Genomic DNA, 21,367 nt, shown 5'->3' on the forward strand with positions numbered 1-21,367 from the left:
GCAAAGTGAGTTTATCAACGTGTTCAGTTAAGCAAATGGTGCTAGTACTTGATGAGATATTTTAGGCTGCACAGGCACTCATCATCATCATCATCATCATCATCATGTCATCTACCATTCATAGGGGAGGAAACATGCTGCCTTGGGCTAGGCAGCGCTGTGTTTTAGTTAGTTCTAGCGCTCCTTAGCCTCTTTTCTGCCATTTGGTATCTATGGCACTTGCAGTAGCACATCAGGTGACTTGGCCAAATTGATCACTCAGGCTGTTCTCTGAACAAGCTTAACAGGAATGGATGGAATGGTGCCAGCCTGGCAGTTTGATAAAAACACACAAGTGATTTCAAAGGATTTAATCTGATAACACAAATGCTTGAAAAGCAAGAGGAGCAGTGGAAGTGGTAGAGAAGCTGGAGAACTAGAAAGTCTGGATTTACTACTTAGAACAAAAAAATACCATGAAGCATCCTCACTCACCCACCTCAAAGTGCTTTCCTTTGCTACAGAAGTCATGCCTTAGTATGAAGCCTTAGCAAAGAGCCATTGCTTCTCCTGTGCTTACAATGCTGTTTTCCAATTCCTGACCAGCGGGATATATCCTTATGTGTCTTCTGTTGTTGGCCTTACAACACGGCTTCAACAAGAACAATCCCTGAAAACTGATCAACCACACAAGGAGAATTGTGGGGTCGTTCTGCTAAGTGGGCCACACAAACACATTCAATTCTACAGTTTGAAGAGAAATAGAAGCTATAAACTCTGAACAGATACATCTTGTATCAAAATGTCATGTTTCAATTTGGGGCAATGAAGAATCATGTTAGCATTCAGGGACAGATGGGTTTTGGAATTTAAAAGAACTAAAAAATAAATAAATCATCGTGTACAACTTAACTCTTATTCTAAAGCTGAAACAGTCAAGAGCCCTTGACAGATGGCAACGTCTTACAAAGTTCCTTCTAGGAACACATCTTCAGTGGAGTGTTTCTTACAAGTATAACATTTTTATCTCACACAATATGAACAGCATACACAACTCATCCATCAGTTCAATCTTTAATTAATGGAAGGATTCTGTATACCTTCAGTTCCAATAAATTCTTGTTTATAAGCAAATTGCCATAGAAACAGCTGCAAACTATATTTGAAATAAACAACTGGAGTTTTCCCCATTTCATATATAGGTTACACTTCTCATTAAAATAATTAAAATAATAAAGCCTATGTTGATTGCATATCTTCATGCACAGTGCCTCAGTCCAAAGGCAGCATTTGAAGGAAGACTTTTTAAACCCAATGTGTGGTACCAATATAGAAAGCAGTGATGGGGGCTATGCTTCTTGATGGTGGCTCAGTTTACAGTGCTCAGAGGATGCTCACTCTAATGGGTAACCTATGACCACTTAGATGCTGTTGGGACTAAAACTCCCATCAGCCAAAGCCAGCATGGCCAATAGTAGTGTAGCCTAACAACATTTGGAGGGTTACAGGTTCTCTAGCCATGCTATAAGTATGGAAATGTTGGGACTTAGACATATTCAAGGGTATCCCCCCCTATTGCAAAGGGTAGACTTAGGGGATAGAGGACGAGGCTGATTTTGATAAAGCATCTCCTCCTGCCATGTTTTCTATTCCCTCCCCCAGGCTCCATTGCTTATTTTAAATTAGCTGGGCCAAACTATGTAACATACATACCATCTAATTTAGCCCCTAGTATGGACGCTAAAGCAATCCTTACACCAGGGTAGTGAGCAAGGTGCTCTCCAAATGTTGTTGGACTGCAACTCCCATTATCTCTGACCCTTGGCCATGCTCGCAGCAGCTCATGGGCATTGTAGTCAAAACAACCTCTGAAGGGCACCAAATGGGCAAACCCAGTCCCATAAGAATGTGGGGTGAGGCACAGGGACCATTAGGGGAAAGAAGTGGCACAAATGAGCCTTGGATCCTAAAGCTAATAGTTCACAGAAGGAATGTTTCCTGTCCCAAACATCCCCAGAATCCCATCCAACACTCTTCATGGGGCCCATGAACCTCCTTTTCAAGATTTCCTTCCATAGAACCTTCATTAAGGTAAACTAATCATAGTCATAGATTCTAGCCTACAAGTACTGCTGATTCAATAATTACTGTGGACAGTATTTAGACAGGGGTAATGCACAGCCAATGAACAACTAACACCTATAACCACAAGGCAGCAAGGGGGGGGAAAGCTAGATAACTTCATTGCTACCATTGAATTGGTAGTGAAACATACCCCTAAGCAGCAGGAATAGATCAAGGCAAGCATAAAGCAGGTTGGAATCTGCAGGCAGATTTCTAGGTAATCCAAAGATCAGCAGGGGTTTCTGGCTTGTCATGGTAAAAAACCTTTTTTCCACCCTAAGTGAGGTTACTGAAATCAAGAAAGCTTTGGGAAACAGGAGACAATTTACCTGTGAAAGGGTATGTATGTGAGCGCAGGCACTGAAAACCAATTCCTAGGCTGAGTATGTACTCAGATCACTTTATTCTGCAATTCTATGCCTGGCACCATTTTGCAATTGGTTCTCATTGCTGGCAGTCAGGGTTCTATTGGCAAGCAAAGCAAGATTCTGCAAGAATAAAAGCTACCTACCCTGACATAGACTGGTCTTGGTGGATCATTCCCAAATCTTACAACCTGCCAATTATGTGTTGCCTTTGAAAAGTATACTGAATGGACCCCAAGAACAGGGTGGGAAGCAGTGATTTATAGATAAGCAGTACAAACCCTTGCTTCCCCCAAACCACTATGGAGCTGTGTATTCATTCCACTGCTGTGTGAGATGCATTTCAGTGCAATTAGGCAATTCTTGCCACTTATCTGCATCTTCAATGCCAGGGTACTCTGAGACATACAGAGGTGGTGGTTTTTTTAAGAATGTGCTGCAGGATGCTCCTAGGAGAGGCCAGGACACTCTCCAAATGCATTAGAATACATTTGAGAATAAAGTTGAGATAGTAGGAATTTTTCAACAATTTATCAATTAACAGCATGGAGAGCACCAGTATGCACAGCACGGGGCTCTGAAGACAGGGATACCGTTTCCAAATCCTATTACTGGGGCATTTAATGGTTTCAGGAGACTCAGTTCTTTATACTGTGCTCACATACACTTCAGGTTTTTGGGAGACAGGCCTTATGTGTGCTACTGCAGTACCTCAAGTTGTGATTTGATTATTCCCTCTGGGGTTAACTGAGAAGAGTCTTATTCATATAACCAATTTTTTATGTAGCACAGTACAAACAAAAAGCCCAAATGTAGTCATTCTCCTCTGTCAGGAAAATCCTCTCTCAGCTTGCCTGAGGGAAAACTTGTTAAAAGTGGTGCTTGCAGATTAGCAAGAGCTCAAGATATTTGATTCAAACCAGTCATACTAAAATTAATGCTCTACAGGGAAATTTGTTTCTCAATAAAACAAAAATAGTTTACCACCAAGCACTACACATTAGCAAACAGTACTAGAAAAAGGCATCACTCATCACTGGGAACTTGCGGCTGTTACAGGCTCTCATTATAGCAGCCTCTTTCTTCTCTCCCTTCAAATGCTGGCATCATAATACTGAACTGAAATCAGGCTTGTCTCACCCAAACCAGCATTAATCTCTGGCCTCACAGCAAGAGCACAGTACCACAGAACATTTCATTCATGTGCGCATTGCCTCAGAGTCTGAATACATTGTCCTAAATGTCAGATTTACACGGGCTTCCCTGGAGTGATATTCCTTGGGTACGCGATGCTGGAACAAAGAACCAAAACAAAGTTAATCTGCTATCCATACACAAAACTTTACTGTAAGTATATACAAAAATATCCATATTCTTGTCTATCTCACAACTTCAGTCTGGACTTACTTTTAAGGCTAAATACTTTTTCAAAGCTTTTTTTGAAAAATACAAACAAAAGCTCAATTTCATTTTGCTTTGCTTTTTGAAAGTTATTTCTCCAATATTAATATCCGTTATTGCCACATGAGATTGCCACACAGTGCTATTTAAGCAAAGTGTTACGAGGTTTCTATCCCACTCTTACTGGTTTATCAGAAAGGATATTATAAAATTATAAAGTAAGATCTCGGAGCTTTGTGAATTGTTGACTGTTGCACAAGAAGCAGTCCAATTCCATAGGAAACAACTCTCCATAATTCCCACTCCTGAAGGCATTTTATTTGTTCGTTCACTTTCAATCTTAGGTTCTCCAATGATTATGCCTTGTAGAAATCCAGGGGGAAGAAATGGCATCCAACCCCGGGGAGTTCAGGGGGGAGGTGAACTATTTCCACTTCTGTTTAAACAGTCTCACCTGCCAGTCTTCTTGAGCTGCTCCTTCCATCATAAGCAGCGTCCCATGATCCAATGGTATATGCACCCTCTGCACATAAGTAAAGTCGTTGTTTTCTTCCTGAGAAGAGAAACATTATGTACAGCCAGTGTATAAATTAACAGTTGAGCGAGGTTAGCCTGAGAGATAGAAACTTCCCAAGGTGTCCCAGCAAGCTCCACTACTTAGTGGGAATTTGAACCTAATCCATGGTTCCTAATCCAACATGCTAACCGCTATACCACACTAGTGTATCAACTACAGGCAACTCCCAATTTACACAGGGGTTATGTTCTTAGACATCGCACACGTAGATTTGAAACACCATTGGGAAAGCCTGCAAACACCCTCTAATGCCATGGAAACTCTTGAAGAACCCTTGAAAAAACCAGCAGCGCTTACCAGACCACCAAATTCCACCATAATCGCTCCCTCCAAACCTCTTTTCTCAAACTCTTAACTCTCCACAAGGCCTCAAAGGTTGGTGGAAAGCATCTCAGGATTGCACTTGCAAAGGCTTTCCTGACTCTTTTAGGGCCATTTCTGCCATTTTTATGTCACTTTGGCACAATGCACACGTCAATTGGATGCACCTACATTGGAGCTGCCTGTATATCAACTCTTGCTGCGTGTGGAGGGGATAACTCCATCTCGTCAGGTGGAATGTGTTAGGCAGAGCTGGAGAAGCTGTGGCCCCCAGGTTTGTTGGTCCACAACTCCCATCAGCTCCACCCAGCATGGCCAACATTCACATCAATTGTTTAAGGCACTAATACCCCACACTTCAGTAAAAATTGGTTCTTGGGGCAGTTTACCAAAACCATGATTGAGGTTGTAGCTCAATGACATATGAAGGAATGCAGGTTTCCCTCCCTGATCTAATTCTCAGCACTGCTATCCACTTTTTTAACAGCTAACCTGCTGTACCTAAATGTATCTGGCCCTGTTTTTGACTTACTATAGTAATCTTTTTCAAACAAGGTTCTGCTCCAAAGAATCTTGAACATTATCTGGAGCTCTTGAATGAGAAGCTCAGCAATGGGGCTTGGAATCTAACAGCATCTGGATGTCTGCAGGTTCCCTATTCCTGATCTGTACTAGTCCTTGGGAAACAGCAGGCACAAAACATGTGTTTTAGAAAAGTATATTTGGGTCAGATGTAGTATGTTTGGCACAAAACCAGATTGGGAGAACTGGCAAAGACGAAAGTTACCATTTTTTGTTTGACAGAAAATCCCAAGATCAAAGAGTTGAATATGATGCTGGGAACAAGCAATGGATCACATGTCCCATGAAAAGCTGAAACAGCTGCCTTTCACAAACTGAACTTGGGGGATAAACAATGGCATTAACACAAAGCAGGGCTACAAGTTTACTGGGTAAAATCCAGCAACTGGCCTGGACAGGGGGCAGAAATCAAGGAAACTGAAGGCATTCTTTGAAATTCATGTATTTGTAGCATCCACTTGATGCTTAAAATGCTTCAGAAACAGTCAGGATTGTGTTTCTTACAATGGTTACCCACATCTCCGAGAACCTCAGGAGTATATACTTCCACTGTTGAAAGCTGGGAGACCAGGGTTTAATCCCCACATGGCCATGAGCTCCTTGGAGAAAAAGGTGGCATAAAAATGTAATGAACAAATAATTAAAACCAACCTGTACAGTGGAGAAATGATGCTGGTGATGGAAAGGGGGAAAACATTGGGGAAAGATATACGGCTCTGTATATCTGTGATATAAGCAGAGGTACAGGAGCAGGCTGGCACTGCCAATTCTATTGTGCTCCTCCCAACATATATATCTCAGGCTTTTTTTTTAAGTTTAGGGTCAGCATAACCCTTAATTGGGGCTAGTGTTGATTAATGAAAGTCAACAATGCAAGAGTCATCAACGATGCATGATCTGGCCCAGAAGAAGGTTGCCAACGTGCTGTGCAGCACAGACTTGGCTGGATGATGTGTCTGAGCAAAACAATTGCCCAGATGGCTTTGGCAGGATATTCTATCAGGCATCAATTGGGGTGGGAGGGAGGCGGAGCAGCAGTCATCTAAGAAAGCAATTTAGCTGACATAGGAAGCACCTAGTGCAGATTTTATCCAAAATGACTGCATCCCTGTAAGAGAGCAAACCAGCCAAGCTCCCCATTTTTGCACTGTTATCATGCATGCATTCTATTACTACAGTGGTGCCCCGCAAGACGAATGCCTCGCAAGACGAAAAACCCGCAAGACGAAAGGGTTTTTCGGTTTTTGCGACGCTTCGCTAGACGATTTTCCCTATGGGCTTGCATCGCAAGACGAAAGCCCATAGGGAAATCTCGGGGACCTTTTTTTAAATGCTGGCGGTGGGGAGCAAAGCCTTCCCCCCCCCCCCGGACTTCAGAAGAGGTCCAGGAAGGCCGGCGGGGGCGAAAGGCTTTGCTCCCCACCGCCAGCATTTTAAAAGCGGTCCGGGATAGCAGGGAAGCGCTTCCCGCTATCCCGGACGGCTTTTGAAGGCAGGCAGGGGGGGCAAAGACTTTTGCCCCCCCTGCCTGCCTAACCGGGGGCTTTTAAATCGCCCCGGGACTGTCCGGGGCGATTTAAAAGCCCCCGGACGGCTTTTGAAGCCTCCCCCCGCCGCCCGGCTTCGGGGCATCGTCCCGATGCCGGGCGGTGGGGTAGGAACGCCTCCCCCCGCCGCCCGGCATCGGGGCATCGTCCCGATGCCGGGCGGTGGGGCAGGAACGCCTCCCCCAGCCACCCGGCATCGGAACGATGTCCCGAAGCCGGGCGGCCGGGCGGGAAAGCCTCCCCCCGCCGCCCGGCTTCGGGGCATCGTCCCGATGCCGGGTGGTGGGGCAGGAACGCCTCCCCCCGCCGCCCGGCATCGGGGCATCGTCCCGATGCCGGGCGGTGGGGCAGGAACGCCTCCCCCAGCCGCCCGGCATCGGAACGATGTCCCGAAGCCGGGCGGCCGGGCGGGAAAGCCTCCCCCCGCCGCCCGGCTTCGGGGCATCGTCCCGATGCCGGGCGGTGGGGCAGGAACGCCTCCCCCCGCCGCCCGGCATCGGGGCATCGTCCCGATGCCGGGCGGTGGGGCAGGAACGCCTCCCCCAGCCGCCCGGCATCGGAACGATGTCCCGAAGCCGGGCGGCCGGGCGGGAAAGCCTCCCCCCGCCGCCCGGCTTCGGGGCATCGTCCCGATGCCGGGCGGTGGGGCAGGAACGCCTCCCCCAGCCGCCCGGCATCGGAACGATGTCCCGAAGCCGGGCGGGAAAGCCTCCCCCCGCCGCCCGGCTTCGGGGCATCGTCCCGATGCCGGGCGGTGGGGCAGGAACGCCTCCCCCAGCCGCCCGGCTTCGGGGCATCGTCCCGATGCCGGGCGGTGGGGCAGGAACGCCTCCCCCAGCCGCCCGGCTTCGGGGCATCGTCCCGATGCCGGGCGGTGGGGCAGGAACGCCTCCCCCAGCCGCCCGGCTTCGGGGCATCGTCCCGATGCCGGGCGGTGGGGCAGGAACGCCTCCCCCAGCCGCCCGGCTTCGGGGCATCGTCCCAAAGCCGGGCGGCCGGGCGAGAAAGCCTCCCTCCGCCGCCCGGCTTCAGAACGATGTCCCGAAGCCCGGCGGCGGGGCGGGAAAGCCTCCCCCGCCGCCGGCATCGGAACGATGTCCCGAAGCCGAGCGGCGGGGCGAGAAAGCCTTTGTCCCCCCTGCCTGCCTTCCCAGGGGCTTTTAAATCGCCCCGGACAGCGGAGAAGTCCTCCGCTGTCCCGGGCGATTTTAAAATGCCGCCCGCCAGAAGAGGTCGGGGGAAGGCGTTTTCCATAGGAACGCATTAATTGATTTTCAATGCATTCCTATGGAAAACCGTGCATCGCAAGACGAAAAACTCGGAAGACGAAGAGACTTGCGGAACGAATTAATTTCGTCTTGCGAGGCACCACTGTATTAACCACAAGAAGATCACCATCACCACTACTTATATCCACCACCACTACTTATATCCTGCTTTTCTCTGAAAGTGCTCAGAATGGCAGACATCTTCTAAAGTGGCTTACAGGTATACTTCATCTAAAGCATGAAGATAATTTTTCCTTAGTGGCTGCTGTGACTAAGAGGAAAGGGAGAGTACTATACTATTGTTAATAAACAATATAAGTGGAGACCGTATGGAGTCAAACCCATTTTTCTTTTTTATTCCTCTTATGACCCTCCAATTCTGAGTTAAGTGTTATATTCCACAGATATTGGGTCCACGTTTCTGTGTGGAGGAGAGGGTGGTTTTCCCCCAATTGGAAGTAGCCGCTTGTCTTGCTGCTGTCATAGGAAAGACCATCAACTCTTTATGCTTGACATTTGGATTGATACCATTTTCCACTGATGGCAGGGCTAACATGGGATCAGGCACAAGATGTTGCTCCATAATAGCAGATGACAATGAAAAAAAATGCAAGTCCAGAAATCCTCCATCATTATATTAATTCACCCTAGAAGCCTAGACCCTTCAAACTGCCCCATTTCTTCCTTTACTGGGAACCCACAACAACTTTCCCTTTTAAGGCATCAACCCGGGAGTAAGTTCTAGGGAACACAGTGGAACTTACTTCTGAGAAAACATGTACAGGAGTTCACTATTAATGCTTCATCAGCAAAGCAAGAGCCTTTCTCTACAGTTCCTGCTCTCTGAAATATCTTTTTTCTTTTGTAGACAATGAATAATTCTTACAAGTACAGGGGACTGGACCTTGCTCAGTGCCTCATTGGAAGGACAAAGTTAAACAGAGGATGAGTTTCCAACCATGTTTGCTCTTTGTATCTCTAGAGTATCATGGACATTGTTATCTAACACATATATAACCCAACTCCTCCTACCACCCCCTTGCAGCTGTTTCCTTGGTTACCAGCAAAGCAGCAGAGCTGCTGTCTGCCATCTAGCTATTATAGTTCAGTTTCATAGCTTACACTGCAGTGTAGATTTAAAGCTACTAGGTTAACTGCATTGGACTAATTCCTTAAGCAAATGCAGGGCTCTGCAGCAAAACTTCCCTACGGAACAGGGAATTTCTGTAGAACTTAGGACCTACTGCTTAAACCAAAATCTTGTATATACCAGGATCTTTCTAAAAATAAAGGCCTCTTTACAAAATTAGCCACAGTGAACATCATTAGTACATGCAATGAATCCACACTAGTTTTTAGAACCCTATACTCTGTGTATGCATAATAGCGCATGTATAGAGACTTTGCAAGGAGCCACAAATGACTCAGTTACATATCTGTGTTAAATAATACTCTGGATCATAAATCCAGCATTTTACAGAAGCATCAATGCCTCGGGCTATTCACCATGCCAACTTGCTTAAGGGGCTTGTGTGTCTGTCACTTCAGTACAGAACAAACATTGATTTCTGGCTTATTGCTCATGGTTAGTTTCAAACAAACAGACCATGATCTTGATTTGGGCCACCCAACAAGCCATACTATGACGTGCTTGAAATATGCAGGTGTTACATGGAAAGACCCAGGCCACTGGAGGAAGCATATTCACTATTAAGCCAGGGTTTGTTTGTTTCATTAAATTTATACACCACTTAATTGCAATGATAGAACAACTTTAAAAAGTTTCACTATGGCTCATTGGGCCATGTGAATGGGGCCTTTATAAAAACCAATCAATAAACATTACAAACCAAGCAAGACTGAGAGGAAGACAGCACCCTGGGAAGGAAGGTAGGATCTAACTGGAGAATCACTCTGTCACTATAGAAGACACTATGGAAGTCACCCCAGCCGATGCCACCTCTGTAACGGCTAAAAATTAAAGCCTGTGGGGCTGTAGAGGACGATCCAATGCTTCCTAGAGTGGAGGTGGAAGGATCCACCACTTCCCCCCACAAGAAAAAAATTGTAGATGGGTGGCAAGCCCTTTGTGCTCGCCTCTCAGAAGAGGAGGGAGGAATCTAATCCCCCCTTCTTCTTTTTTTGTATTTCTACAAAGAAAGAACAGTAGAAAGAGTGAAGTAACAGAAGAAGAAAATTGCTAAGCCAAGATGAAGGAGTAAGGCAAGCCAAAGCGGAATGTGACTGCTTGGTGGAGGCAGGAACAAAAAAATGAAGAGGGTCCAGAGTACTTCCTATAAAAGCTATTCATGCCTTTGTCCACTAAAGGCGCAAGCTAAATTTTATTTATTTATTTTTTTAGGTTTTAGTAGTTTTTTATGCTGGTAGTTTTATTCTACTTTTGTAAGTTGCATTTTATGGCTTAAATTATGTATCTTTGGTAAAGTTTATGAGTTGCCTTGAAAACCTTTATTGGCTGAAAGAAAGTATAGAAATAAACTCTAAAGAACCAAACTACAGAGCAAAGTAATTCCAACTAAACATATAATCAGAAATGCCAGTAGTGATTGATAGGACACATCTAGGATGACCACTGTAGTATTCCATCGCCAGTGAAAAAATTATACTTCTTCCAGATTAAGTTTGTTCCCACGGCGCCTTTTTACACACAAAACATATTTCCCCTCTTTTTTCCTCCTTGCCCAGACTGAAAGAAACCTAAAACGGTTTTTGCTAGCTGAAAGAGCGACTGTTTCAAGGTAAAATGCAGCTAAACAAGTTTTCCATTAGACTTTATTTCAGGGAGAGACCAAGTAATGCAATGTTTTGAACCAAGTTAGTGAGTAAATTTGAAAACGTAGCAGAGACCTCTTTTGCATCCATAATTGCAGTATTTACTAATGCAACCCCACTTAAGCAGGGGTTATGTTCCTGGTTACTGTGCGTATACATGAAATTGCATATAGTGGGGAACACCATCTAAAAAGCCTCTAACATCTTCCGAATTTCTGAAAACCCTTTAAAAAACCAGCAGCACTTACTAGCTGCTGCTATTTCCCCCACTGTTTTTGTACCATTTTTGCTGTTTTTGCGCTAGTTTCAGGCTGTTTTTGCCCTTTTAGCGTCCTTTAGCAGTTTAAATCAAATTATTTATTTCCTGGCCCCATTCGTATATGTGGTTGCACGTGAGTCAAGCACGTGTAAGTCGGGAGTTGCCTGTACATAGACAATTATTACATCACTACAGAAACAATCACTACCGTCAGGCAACATCACCACTCCTATACTAGCAGGAGGTGGAAGCAGCTGAGACTAGCTTCAAAGAGTTAATGCTCTTTGAGCCCACCCTATAAGTGTGGTGTAATAGTTATGCATGTTGAACAAAGACCTGGAGACCAGGGTTCAAATCCTCAGCCAGCCATGAAGTTCACTGGGTGACTGCCTCTCAGCCTAACCTACTTCACAGTAAAATGGGGAGGAAGAGAATCTTATATGCCACCAGCAGCAATGGCCCAGGGACTACGGACTACCTGCAAAGAAACCATGTTACACTATGTAATTTAGAATAACCAAATACAAGGTCAACTCTGTAAAGGCCTTTCAGCTGGTTTACACAGCTCCCTACAACGTAGAAAAGCCAACACACTTACAGGCAAAGGTTTCTTCCTCATCTCAAACACCCGGGTGGCACCAAGGCTGAGGGAGGCAATGACAGGGTTTCTTCCCAGCTCAGGCTCATCATCACTGTGCCAGTCAACACTGTCCTTCTCGTTTCGATATAGGTTGCACAGCAGAGAGTTGAAGGAGTGCTTCGTGAAATCTTCAATGCGATCCTTCAGCATGGTCAATAGTGGGTGCCACTGAAAGTTTGTTCCCACAGAAAAAAATGGACAGAAAAAACCCCGGATTAACATGGGAAGAAGTACAAGTCATATGCAGAGGGAGAGATGGGGGCATGAAAGAAAGATGCAAAGCATCAAAGGGAGATTTCCAGGGCATCGAAAGGCTTGGAACAGCTGGCAAAAGGACCAACTGATCTCAATCCATTGTTAGAGAACACTGAATAATGGATCAACTGCTCCAGAACTTTCCACGCCAGCTTGTGCCATGTTCTCAGCAGTTTGTTCATATGCATTAAACTGACATTAAAAAACATGCCTGGGGGCTATGCCATCAGCCAAGGCCTCATAATGCCACTCCAACACTTCAGCCAATGTGGTCAGATTGGCAGTGAAACAGAGGGCCAAATGCAGCAGCATAGGAAAGGCATGTGTAACCTGTCACTCTTGTGCACTTCAGTTTTGAAGCTGTGCTGGTATCTGTGCACTTCTCACACAAATACATGCTCCTTGCCAAATAAGTGTTGTATTTTCATTGTGCCAAACACACCTCCAATAATTTTGTTGTATTGTACTGAAAAAGGGGGAAATGGTGAGGAAAAGGGTAGAAGAAGAGAAGTGGGACTATGAAGGGGCCCAATTTAGCATCTTAACTAGAAAAAGCAGAAAAAGTTAATAAACTGTTAGAGAGTAAGAAATGGGTTTTGCTATGTTTGGGGCATGCACATGTATTACACATTAGTTTATCAAAGTGAAATAAAAGTTGCTTAGCCTCTAAGAGTTGTCAAGAACTGAATCCATTACATATTCTTCTTTGGGGCTTACTAGGAACACATCCACACCCATATATTACCATGCTTATTACGCTATTTTATTCTAATTGCTTCTCAGACATGTTATACCACATTTCTTTATTCCTTTCTTGCTGTATAGTGAGCTCTGCTATTGTTGTCTGTATTTTTAACTTTATTTAAAAATAGAATTCCATGAGCAAGTCACATGTGCAAGGGGAAAAAAGCTATTTTCATTTTGATTCAAAACACATATTCATAACCTCTTCCAGTTTAGTTGCTGGGATTTTTTTGTTTTTCACAATCTGAAGAGGTGCTAATCTTAACATACCTGTATAAACACCTTCATGAAAATCATAGAGCTGGCATTATTACACCAACAGTATTTTCCAACCATAGTATTTTTCTTATAATCATGTACCACCTACCTGGAGCCTGTAAATTGCTCATAGAACTCACTGAATGTGTGCACCTGCACTAAAATATTTAAACTAGTTTCAAGCCTATTAAATTTCATGACCCATAACTAATGAACAACTGGAGAAGTTAAGAGATCCCCTAATGAAGAACTTACAGTGCTGTATCAATAGCACAATATCAAGGGTGTACCCTAGGCAAAAAGACGTATTTTAAGCTAGCTGAAATTCAAGTGTAGAGGCAATCCTACCTGGGATGGGAGAACTAGCCCCGATCTCCCATTCTAACATGTCACCTGACAGCAGGAATACAAAGTGTTTTGATCGCTGTATGATTCTCTCTCCACTTCCCCCCTTCACTGCAGCATTCCGGTTAGTGAGCTCAGTGAACAAAGAATCTCAGAAGGCAACAGGCATTCTTCTGTAGCCAAGGAGTAACTGCTGTCCAGTTGTTATATTAAACTTCTATCCTACTCACCCTTCCAAAAGAGCCCAGTGCGGCATCACAACAGCTGTACTGCTCACTTTTAATAGTGAGATTCAGATAAAAATACTGTATTGTATGCAGGCAAAGTTATTTTAACTTCTGCAAGTACACATGTTCAGACATATATACATACATCAGCATTTGCCTTCATTGTTAGCCTGGAGTAAGTATATGGAAGTTCACCATACCAAGCTGTGAGTCTGGGTTCATCATAAGACAGATCTAGAGAGAAAGAAAGGAAAAACAAAATATCTGTGACCTCCATATAAGTAACCCATATATTGACCAAAGTACTTGGTAAAGATCCTTGGCTTGATAAATGAAGTTTCCTCCTCCCCAGTTCCATCTGCAATTACTCTCTCTGCATTTACTCAAAGATCAGTAAAAACACTCCTTACACAGAGAAAGAAAGCCTATCGATCCACTTAGCCGAATATGGTCTACATCAAGGGCAGCCATCATAGTTCACTCAAGATGTTTGTTGGACTACAATCCCCATCATCCCCAGCCAGCATGGCCAATGGTAAGGGATGACGGGAACTGAAGTCCAGCAACAACTGGAGGACATCACATTGGCTGGCCTACAATAACTGGCAGCAGTTATCTAGGGTTTCAAAAAGAGGCATTTCCAGCCCTACCTGAAGATGCCAGTGATTGAATCAAGCAGGCACTTCAGGACATGTTTGATGTGGCTGAGGGAGAGATTTTGTAGGCTGTTCATATTATCTGCTGTGTCATCTTGCTTGCAATACAGGACTATAAAAAGATACAACACAACTGCCCCCAAGTGGACAAAACTAACAGAGCATACTTCTGCCTGCAGTAATAATAATATATATTGGTACACCACAGCTGCAACTAGGAGATGTATTTGAAGGTTTTCCTTTAGGGAAAGCCTATCAAACTCTATGAGCCACTGTTGACCCTTGGTGATAAGCACAAATTATGGCCTTGGTGTCAAACCCAAAATCTCATTGTCAGGCCCTGTTCAAGGGGCAGCTAACTGTAGGACACGCTTTTGCTACAGATTGTGGTTAACTGTGATCCTCAGCTATTAGAAAACCATTGGCTCAGCAGTCACACTGTGCTGAAAGCACCAGGGAGGAACAAAGCAGGTTCAAGCTGCTCTCTGGGAGACAGCATGTCTGAGCAGCCCCAGTAAGCCATCGTTTGACTTACTGTGACATGTGAACAAAGCCATGATGAATAGAAGGAGCATTCTAATATTTTTCAAAATATGCAGGAAAGCATCCTTAGAATGCCCACGTGAGGAATGGGAAAGGACAGTGAGAATGGTCTTGGTCTCCTCGACCTGTTCCAAATGGTACCACTCTCAGTGACTGCCACTGCTTGGGACCTTCACAGCTGCATGGCCTCAGCCACCAGCTTTCTCCTCCAGAACCAGGCAGCTGTAATGGGCCGGGAGCGACTATATATTCTCTCCCACATCATCCACCACCAGGTAAGCTCGTCCAGGGGTGCATGGGCTTCCAACGACTCCAAAACTGCTATAGCCAGCAGTGACAATGGAAAAAGGGGCTAGGGCTAAAGCAATGTGTCAGCCTAGTGGGTCCTGGCAGATGCCACGGTAACAGCAGGCCTGGCCACAGTAAAAGTGGGCAGTTAAAGGAGAATGACTGTACCATTACCCTGCCTGATGTGTGTTCTCTGCCTCCAGGGGATCTCTTGGAGGAGTTGTTCAAACATCCAGTCTGCTTCGTTTAAGTCAATGAAGCCAGGAATCAAATGAATCCTAGCACAGGAAAAACTGGATTATACAGGAGCATTGCGAGATCCGTCTCCCAAGCATTTTAATGTACAAATGCATTTCAGTTTAAGTGCAAGTGCTAACTTTGACACATGGCTGTCATTCAAAGCTAGTTAGCAGTTTATGATTTTTTAAAATCTCTTTACCAAAAAACTTTATTAAGACATCTTCAACAGACCAGCTTGCTATCAGTGTTTTTTTCCGTAGGAACCTGGAAAAGTACCTCTAACATTAGATACTGAAAATGAAGCTTTTATGGCATATCCAAAGAATATTTTTGAAAATGTTTCTATGCTGCCAAGCGCATGCAGGCAATTAAAAAAGAAAGCTCCTCTTATTAACAGTTAGCTGATGATCTCTGATTTTAGCTTTCATGTTGTTTTACTGTATATAGACATTGTTATAAACCACTTTGATATTTTTAATGAAATAGCGGTAGTTTTATAAATGAATATATAGATAAAATGTGACCATATTTTGAAGAGAAAATAAGGAAAATACAGTGATTCACAGGAAGATCAGTGGAGTAGCTAGCTCAGAGATTTTCCAGCCATTTCTGCTTCCAGTCATTCAGGTAATATGCAAGTAAAACTTGGGACGCAAGAGCCTTTCCCTCTATTACTGTCTAGCGTAGTCCACATTCAGTGCACTGAAGTACACGCTTTCTGTAGCACCAATGCGCCAGCCAATTCAGTACTGGCCAGAGTCTAACTGCATTATTCTGCAATAATAACAAAGGAGAGTTTTTATCTGCTTACCGAGATATTCCTGATGGCGATGTGCTGATCTCATACACACCCTGATTCCTAAGAACAAGGAGGAAGAGAAAATCAGACAGGTATGGTTGAGCAGGCATACGTGATTCAGAATACCAACAAGGGCTAGGGAAAGAAAGTCTACCAAATGACCACTGAGGCCATTCTTTTGCTGTGGAAAAGCTAATAGGAAAGAGAAGGTGTTGTCCATATCACTATATGTCAGAAGAGCACCTTATTCTACAATGAATTCAAGTTGTACTTACTCTATTCTTTTGGGCTCTGGGGGTCTACGCACCACCTAAGGGGAAAAAACAACAACATTCTGTACAGCAGGCACATTTAAGTAAGTCAGCTAAAAAGGGGTAATTTGGTAACCCAGTAATAATCCTGCATGTGTCCTAAGTTTTCATGGATTGGTTACTGTAAGCAGCATTGGCAGCCTTTGAGCTGGACGGTATATGTTATTTATTTAAAATATTTCTAGCTCGTCCTTCATCCAAGGTTCTCAGGCAGGAAACGGTAAAACCGCAGTTCGAAATAACAATCCATAGCAAACATGAACAGAATAAAATTCACAGTACAATTCATCATTAAATGGTAGACTACAAAATCCAACTGAGTATTAACAACCTCCCAAGGCCTAAGTGAACAACCATGTTTTAAGCTGGAGTCTAAATGGAAAAAAAGGAGTAAGACCATGCTGAAATTCAGAGGGGAGTTCCACAACCAAGGTGCCACCACTGAGAAGGCCCTTTGCGACACCAATGCATAACGTATGATTCCGGCAGTGGGTTGCTAAGGAGGAGCTTCCCGGTAGATCTTAACACCAAGGCAGAACTATATAGGGAGAGGCTATACTTCAAGTATGCCAGCCCCAAGTTACTTAAGGCACTGTAAGTCATCAGCAGTATCTTGAACTCAGACCAGAAAAGTATAGGCAGTCAATGTAATTGTTTAAGAACAAAATTAAATTTGGATCCAACTGGTTACTTCACTCAGCAACTGAGCAGCTGTATCTTGTGCTAACTGCGGTTTCTGAGGAGTCTTCATGGGCAACCCTATGAGATTGTAGATTACATTACAGTAATCTAACTGGGAGGTTATCAGAGCACGGATTATTGTGGCCAGAAGCTTTCCCCATCCAGAAGCTGGGAAAAAGCATTCTGTACCACTAAGGACACCTGAGCCTCTGGTGACAATGCCAAATATATGAGTAGATCCAGAAAACAAACCTGCTCCTTCAAGAGGGGTACAACCCCTTCAAGAACAGATTGAATACCTTATACCCAGACCCTAGCACAGCATTTCTGTCTTGTCAGGATTCAGCTATTTAATCTCTACCTCTTCTGGGGCTTTAAAAACAAACTGCCTTTCAGGTGGAAGCTGCTCCTCTCTTCTCACCCGGGACTGTGTTGTGCTTGCAAAGGCTTGGTTCCTGCGGCTGGAAGTTCCAGAAGCTAAGATAGAAAGAGAAAGAACCAGCCAAATCAGTTAATACACATTACTTGGTATTTCTGGTACACTTGTAAACAGAACATCAGAAATGTAGCTTTGAGAGTGACTCCCAAAGCCAAAGATCCCAAATCCCTTCACAAAAAACATACCATTTTTTGGAGAACTGTATGTAAAATAATAATAAAAAAATCCACTGCACAAGTGCCATGTATCTAGATCTTCAAAGCCTGCCCATGTAAATAACTACAAGATGAAGCTTTCCTTCTATAGCCTTTAGGTATAATACAAGCAGAGACATGATAGCCTAGCAAACATTTGGGTGGAGGAACTATCACCCCCCTTTACCCCCTAAAGCCTCCCCACCCCCCACAAAATGGAGATAAAATTGGATTATGAAATATTTTCTTTTACAACGTTGAACAAAATGTTTGAGACAATGTGTTTATATATTTCTTTGCCAAAATTATTTCTAAAACTGTAACAGAAAAGACTTTCATATAAACGTATGTTCAATATTTGATTATTACAATTCCATTATGTGATCAGAGTACAACTTTCAAGTGCAACAGTAAGACATGTTTCTGCCTACTTATGGGGAACCTTCATTGTCACAAGCCTCCTTTGTTTGTGGCCCTCTTCTAGCTAGCATAGTTGGTGAATCTCTTTTTGTCTTCCTGAATATGTCTTACAAGAACTGGGGGTGGGACAACATACAGAGCAACCTAATTTTGTTACTATCCCAATTCAAGCTGTCACAAATCTGTTGAATCCAAGATGCAAAGGCAGAAATGTAAGTGATGATAGCACTACTTCTGAATTTGACAAAACAAGCAGCACACTTAGGACTTGATATTGGAAAGGTGCTTTCAAATGTTGCAGAATACAGAACACCTTCAGGTATCTAGCCAAGGAAGGAAATCTGGAATTCTACCAAGCATATACTTCCTGCAACGCTGTGGCAAAGCCTTTTCACAACATAGCCTCTTCCTTCTTACTTCAGATTTCTCCATCTTCTGCAGCATGTGAAAGAAACTGGGAAATGTTTGGAAATACGTGTATCAAATCAAGAAATAAGCTGGCATGTGAAAGAGTAGAAGCTGGTTTCAGTCTGGGCAAACCTTGTTTTTAGAAGTGCATGGTAAATTTGACAAATATGAAGAAAATGAAACTGATAGCTTATAAAGAAAGCCTAATTAAATTTTATGCAGTATTCATGTACCTGAATAAACTGTACTTTTAATATAACAGACAAATAGTAATTCTATGGTAAACCAAGTTATACATAATGCAAAAGAAAGAATGAAAGGTTACTCTGGGTACCTTGAATGCATATACTATTCAAACCTGAAATCAGTCTTGTAATTGTCTTTTTACTTCAGATGTTTATCCCTAGGAAGCATAAAGGTTTATGCACACATATCTTCAGGCAGACTTAAATCAGTATGCTTACTAACTTTAGGCAGTTAATATACTAACTTATGCTATTTACCTCAGGAAAACTTCTTAGGAAAAATTGGAGCAGCATCTATTAAGCAGAACCCCAGATATTGGAATGGCAGAGGAAAATGTTGGATCCACTGACTTTTTGAACAGCAAGTTCTCTCTCATACACACAGAGCACACCCTATGCCAACCACCCAGTCAAACTCTACTCATTTTTGGCCAGAAATTCAGCAGAATGATCACCACATATTGTGCTGTAGGTGGAACTTGTAGTCCTATTTGAAAAGCAGGAAGAGATGCCACCAAACCAAGCATACAGACCTGTTGGGGCCCAAGGCCCGAAGAACAAAGAAGATTATTCCATTCCCTTTCTTTCATCTGGTTTGGAATGGTGCATGCTTTCTTATACAAGGAGCAGGATAGAGGATACAACATGCCTTTTGGTAATAGTCTACAAAGTTGTATTAATAAGGATTATCCCCTAAGGTTAAGGGGCTTAAGAACATTATACAGATCCAAGCTTAGGACTGGTAAAGAAAACCAGACACTTTAAATTTTGTTCAATTATATACATCTATATAAAAACAAAAACATGATCTTGCCTGCACGAGAAGCTGCTCTGTTATTAACTGGTCCAGCCCAGCCCCCCTGCACTCTGGCTCTTTGCCTTTTATCTTCCATTATCCTTTAGAGTATCTTCCAGACCCTGTTGCAAAGGATTTAGCTTTCTTTTCTGTTTTAAAATATAAAGGAATCATAATTAAGCACATTAAGATATCCACGGATTCTAGAGAGGTGATAGAACATAGCAGATAATAGCCTGTCTATAAGCCACAGGACCCCAGTTCAAATGTTAACTTGGGCCACATTCAAATCATACATATAAAGCTCTATGATACGATTTTAAACAATCATGGCTCCCCTCCTAAAAAAATTAATTCTGGGAGCTGTAGTTTGCTAAGGGTTTAGGAGACCCCTATTCCCCCCACAGAACTACAATTCCCATAGTTCCCTGTGAAGAGAGACTGATTACTAAACCACTCTGTGAACTGTAGCTCAATGAGAAAAATAGGGCTCCACTAACAATTCACAGCACATATAACAAACGACAGCTCTGAGAATTCTTTGGGGGAAGCCGTGACTGTTTAAAGTAGTATCATAGTGCTTAAGATGTATAATGTGAATGTGGCAGCCTTAAGACTTTACTTACCTGGAAAGTAAGCACAATTAAACTCAAGGGTAAATTTCTTCTGGGCAGATATATGTAGGTTCATTCATGAACACGCTGCACGGCCTCAGGCAACCTACTCTCAGTTCCCAATGTGTGATGGTTACTGTGTCGAACTCAGACCTGGAAGATCAGGATTCATATCCAGCCCATGGAGCTCACTGGGTGACCTTGGGCCAGTGAAGATAAATGGGAGAGGGAAAGAAGCGTGCACGCCACACCTTGAGCTCCTGGAGGGAGTGAAGGCAATATATAAATCTAGCTACAAAAAAAACCAAAAAAATACTCGGGGAGAACTATTGCTTTGGAAGATGCAGCAGCACAGCTACGGAGCCGACAACCTGGAAGTGATCTCCCATTGAATCCAGTGGGACTTCCTGCACTGTCAGCGGCCTGGCCTCAAAGACGCAGACCCCCCCCCCTTAAATCTCTTCAGAAGAGGCGAAACATACACCGGAGCGAAACCCGTGCACGCTCGGAACTACGCTGCAGCCTGAGGAAGGGAGGCAGAGAACGCGGTCGGGGTCTGTGTGTGTGTATAAATAAACACACACACACACGCGCGCGCGCATAGACTTATGTATATATGTATGGCGTCTCCCCTTCCTGAAGCAAAATTCAGGGCATAAGCAGCGGCAGCAAGGCCGCCTTTCTTTTATTTCCTCACAACTCGGCCTACCTAAAGCCCACCCACCGAACCTCCGCGCTCTTCCGACCTCTCCTTTCTTCCCGCCCTCCTTTTAACTAACATCCCTCCCGCCCCCCGCCGTCACCGGAGCTCCCACTCACCGGCGGCACAAAACACAGCGGCTCCCTCCTCCTCGGACAGACACCTGCGGTAAAAAAGGCAGCCCCGCCCCCGCCTGCGCGCGCACGCTCAGGAAAAACCCCGCCCCCTTCTGCCCCGCTGCGCGAATGGGAACCGACAGGCGCCTCCCCCCCCCCGCGCGCTAGACCATTCCTTGCGCAGGCCCCGCCCCCTCTGCTGACACCGGGACCTCCGAGTAAGGTCCGGATG

At 44.1% G+C, this 21,367-nt stretch overlaps 1 protein-coding gene across 1 annotated transcript; it reads right to left on the bottom strand.

Annotated features, from left to right (window-relative positions):
- Positions 1-769: 769 nt before the first annotated feature.
- On the bottom strand, positions 770-21,240 carry ALKBH3 (alkB homolog 3, alpha-ketoglutarate dependent dioxygenase). Its single transcript, XM_081892090.1, has 10 exons — positions 21,139-21,240; positions 19,724-19,854; positions 17,565-17,680; positions 16,487-16,521; positions 16,224-16,271; positions 15,347-15,450; positions 13,831-13,919; positions 11,815-12,024; positions 4,324-4,422; positions 770-3,760 (listed from the first exon to the last, which is right to left on the bottom strand). Exons 2-10 carry the CDS (start codon positions 19,800-19,802, stop codon positions 3,668-3,670), a joined length of 873 nt encoding a protein of 290 aa, XP_081748216.1. The 5' UTR covers positions 19,803-19,854; positions 21,139-21,240; the 3' UTR covers positions 770-3,667.
- Positions 21,241-21,367: the final 127 nt, after the last annotated feature.

Source organism: Podarcis melisellensis, assembly GCF_964234715.1.
Source record: "Podarcis melisellensis genome assembly, chromosome: 1".
NCBI lineage: Eukaryota > Metazoa > Chordata > Lepidosauria > Squamata > Lacertidae > Podarcis > Podarcis melisellensis.

Excerpts from the sequence above, each read along its gene's own strand:
- ALKBH3 (XM_081892090.1), bottom strand. The coding sequence starts at position 19,802 with ATGGAAGATAAAAGGCAAAGAGCCAGAGTGCAGGGGGGCTGGGCTGGA. Across the intron at positions 16,522-17,564 it reads TTTTTAAAGCCCCAGAAGAG|GTGGTGCGTAGACCCCCAGA; the intron begins GTAGAGATTAAA and ends TTTTCCCCTTAG. Across the intron at positions 15,451-16,223 it reads TCGCCATCAGGAATATCTCG|GATTCATTTGATTCCTGGCT; the intron begins GTAAGCAGATAA and ends TTCCTGTGCTAG.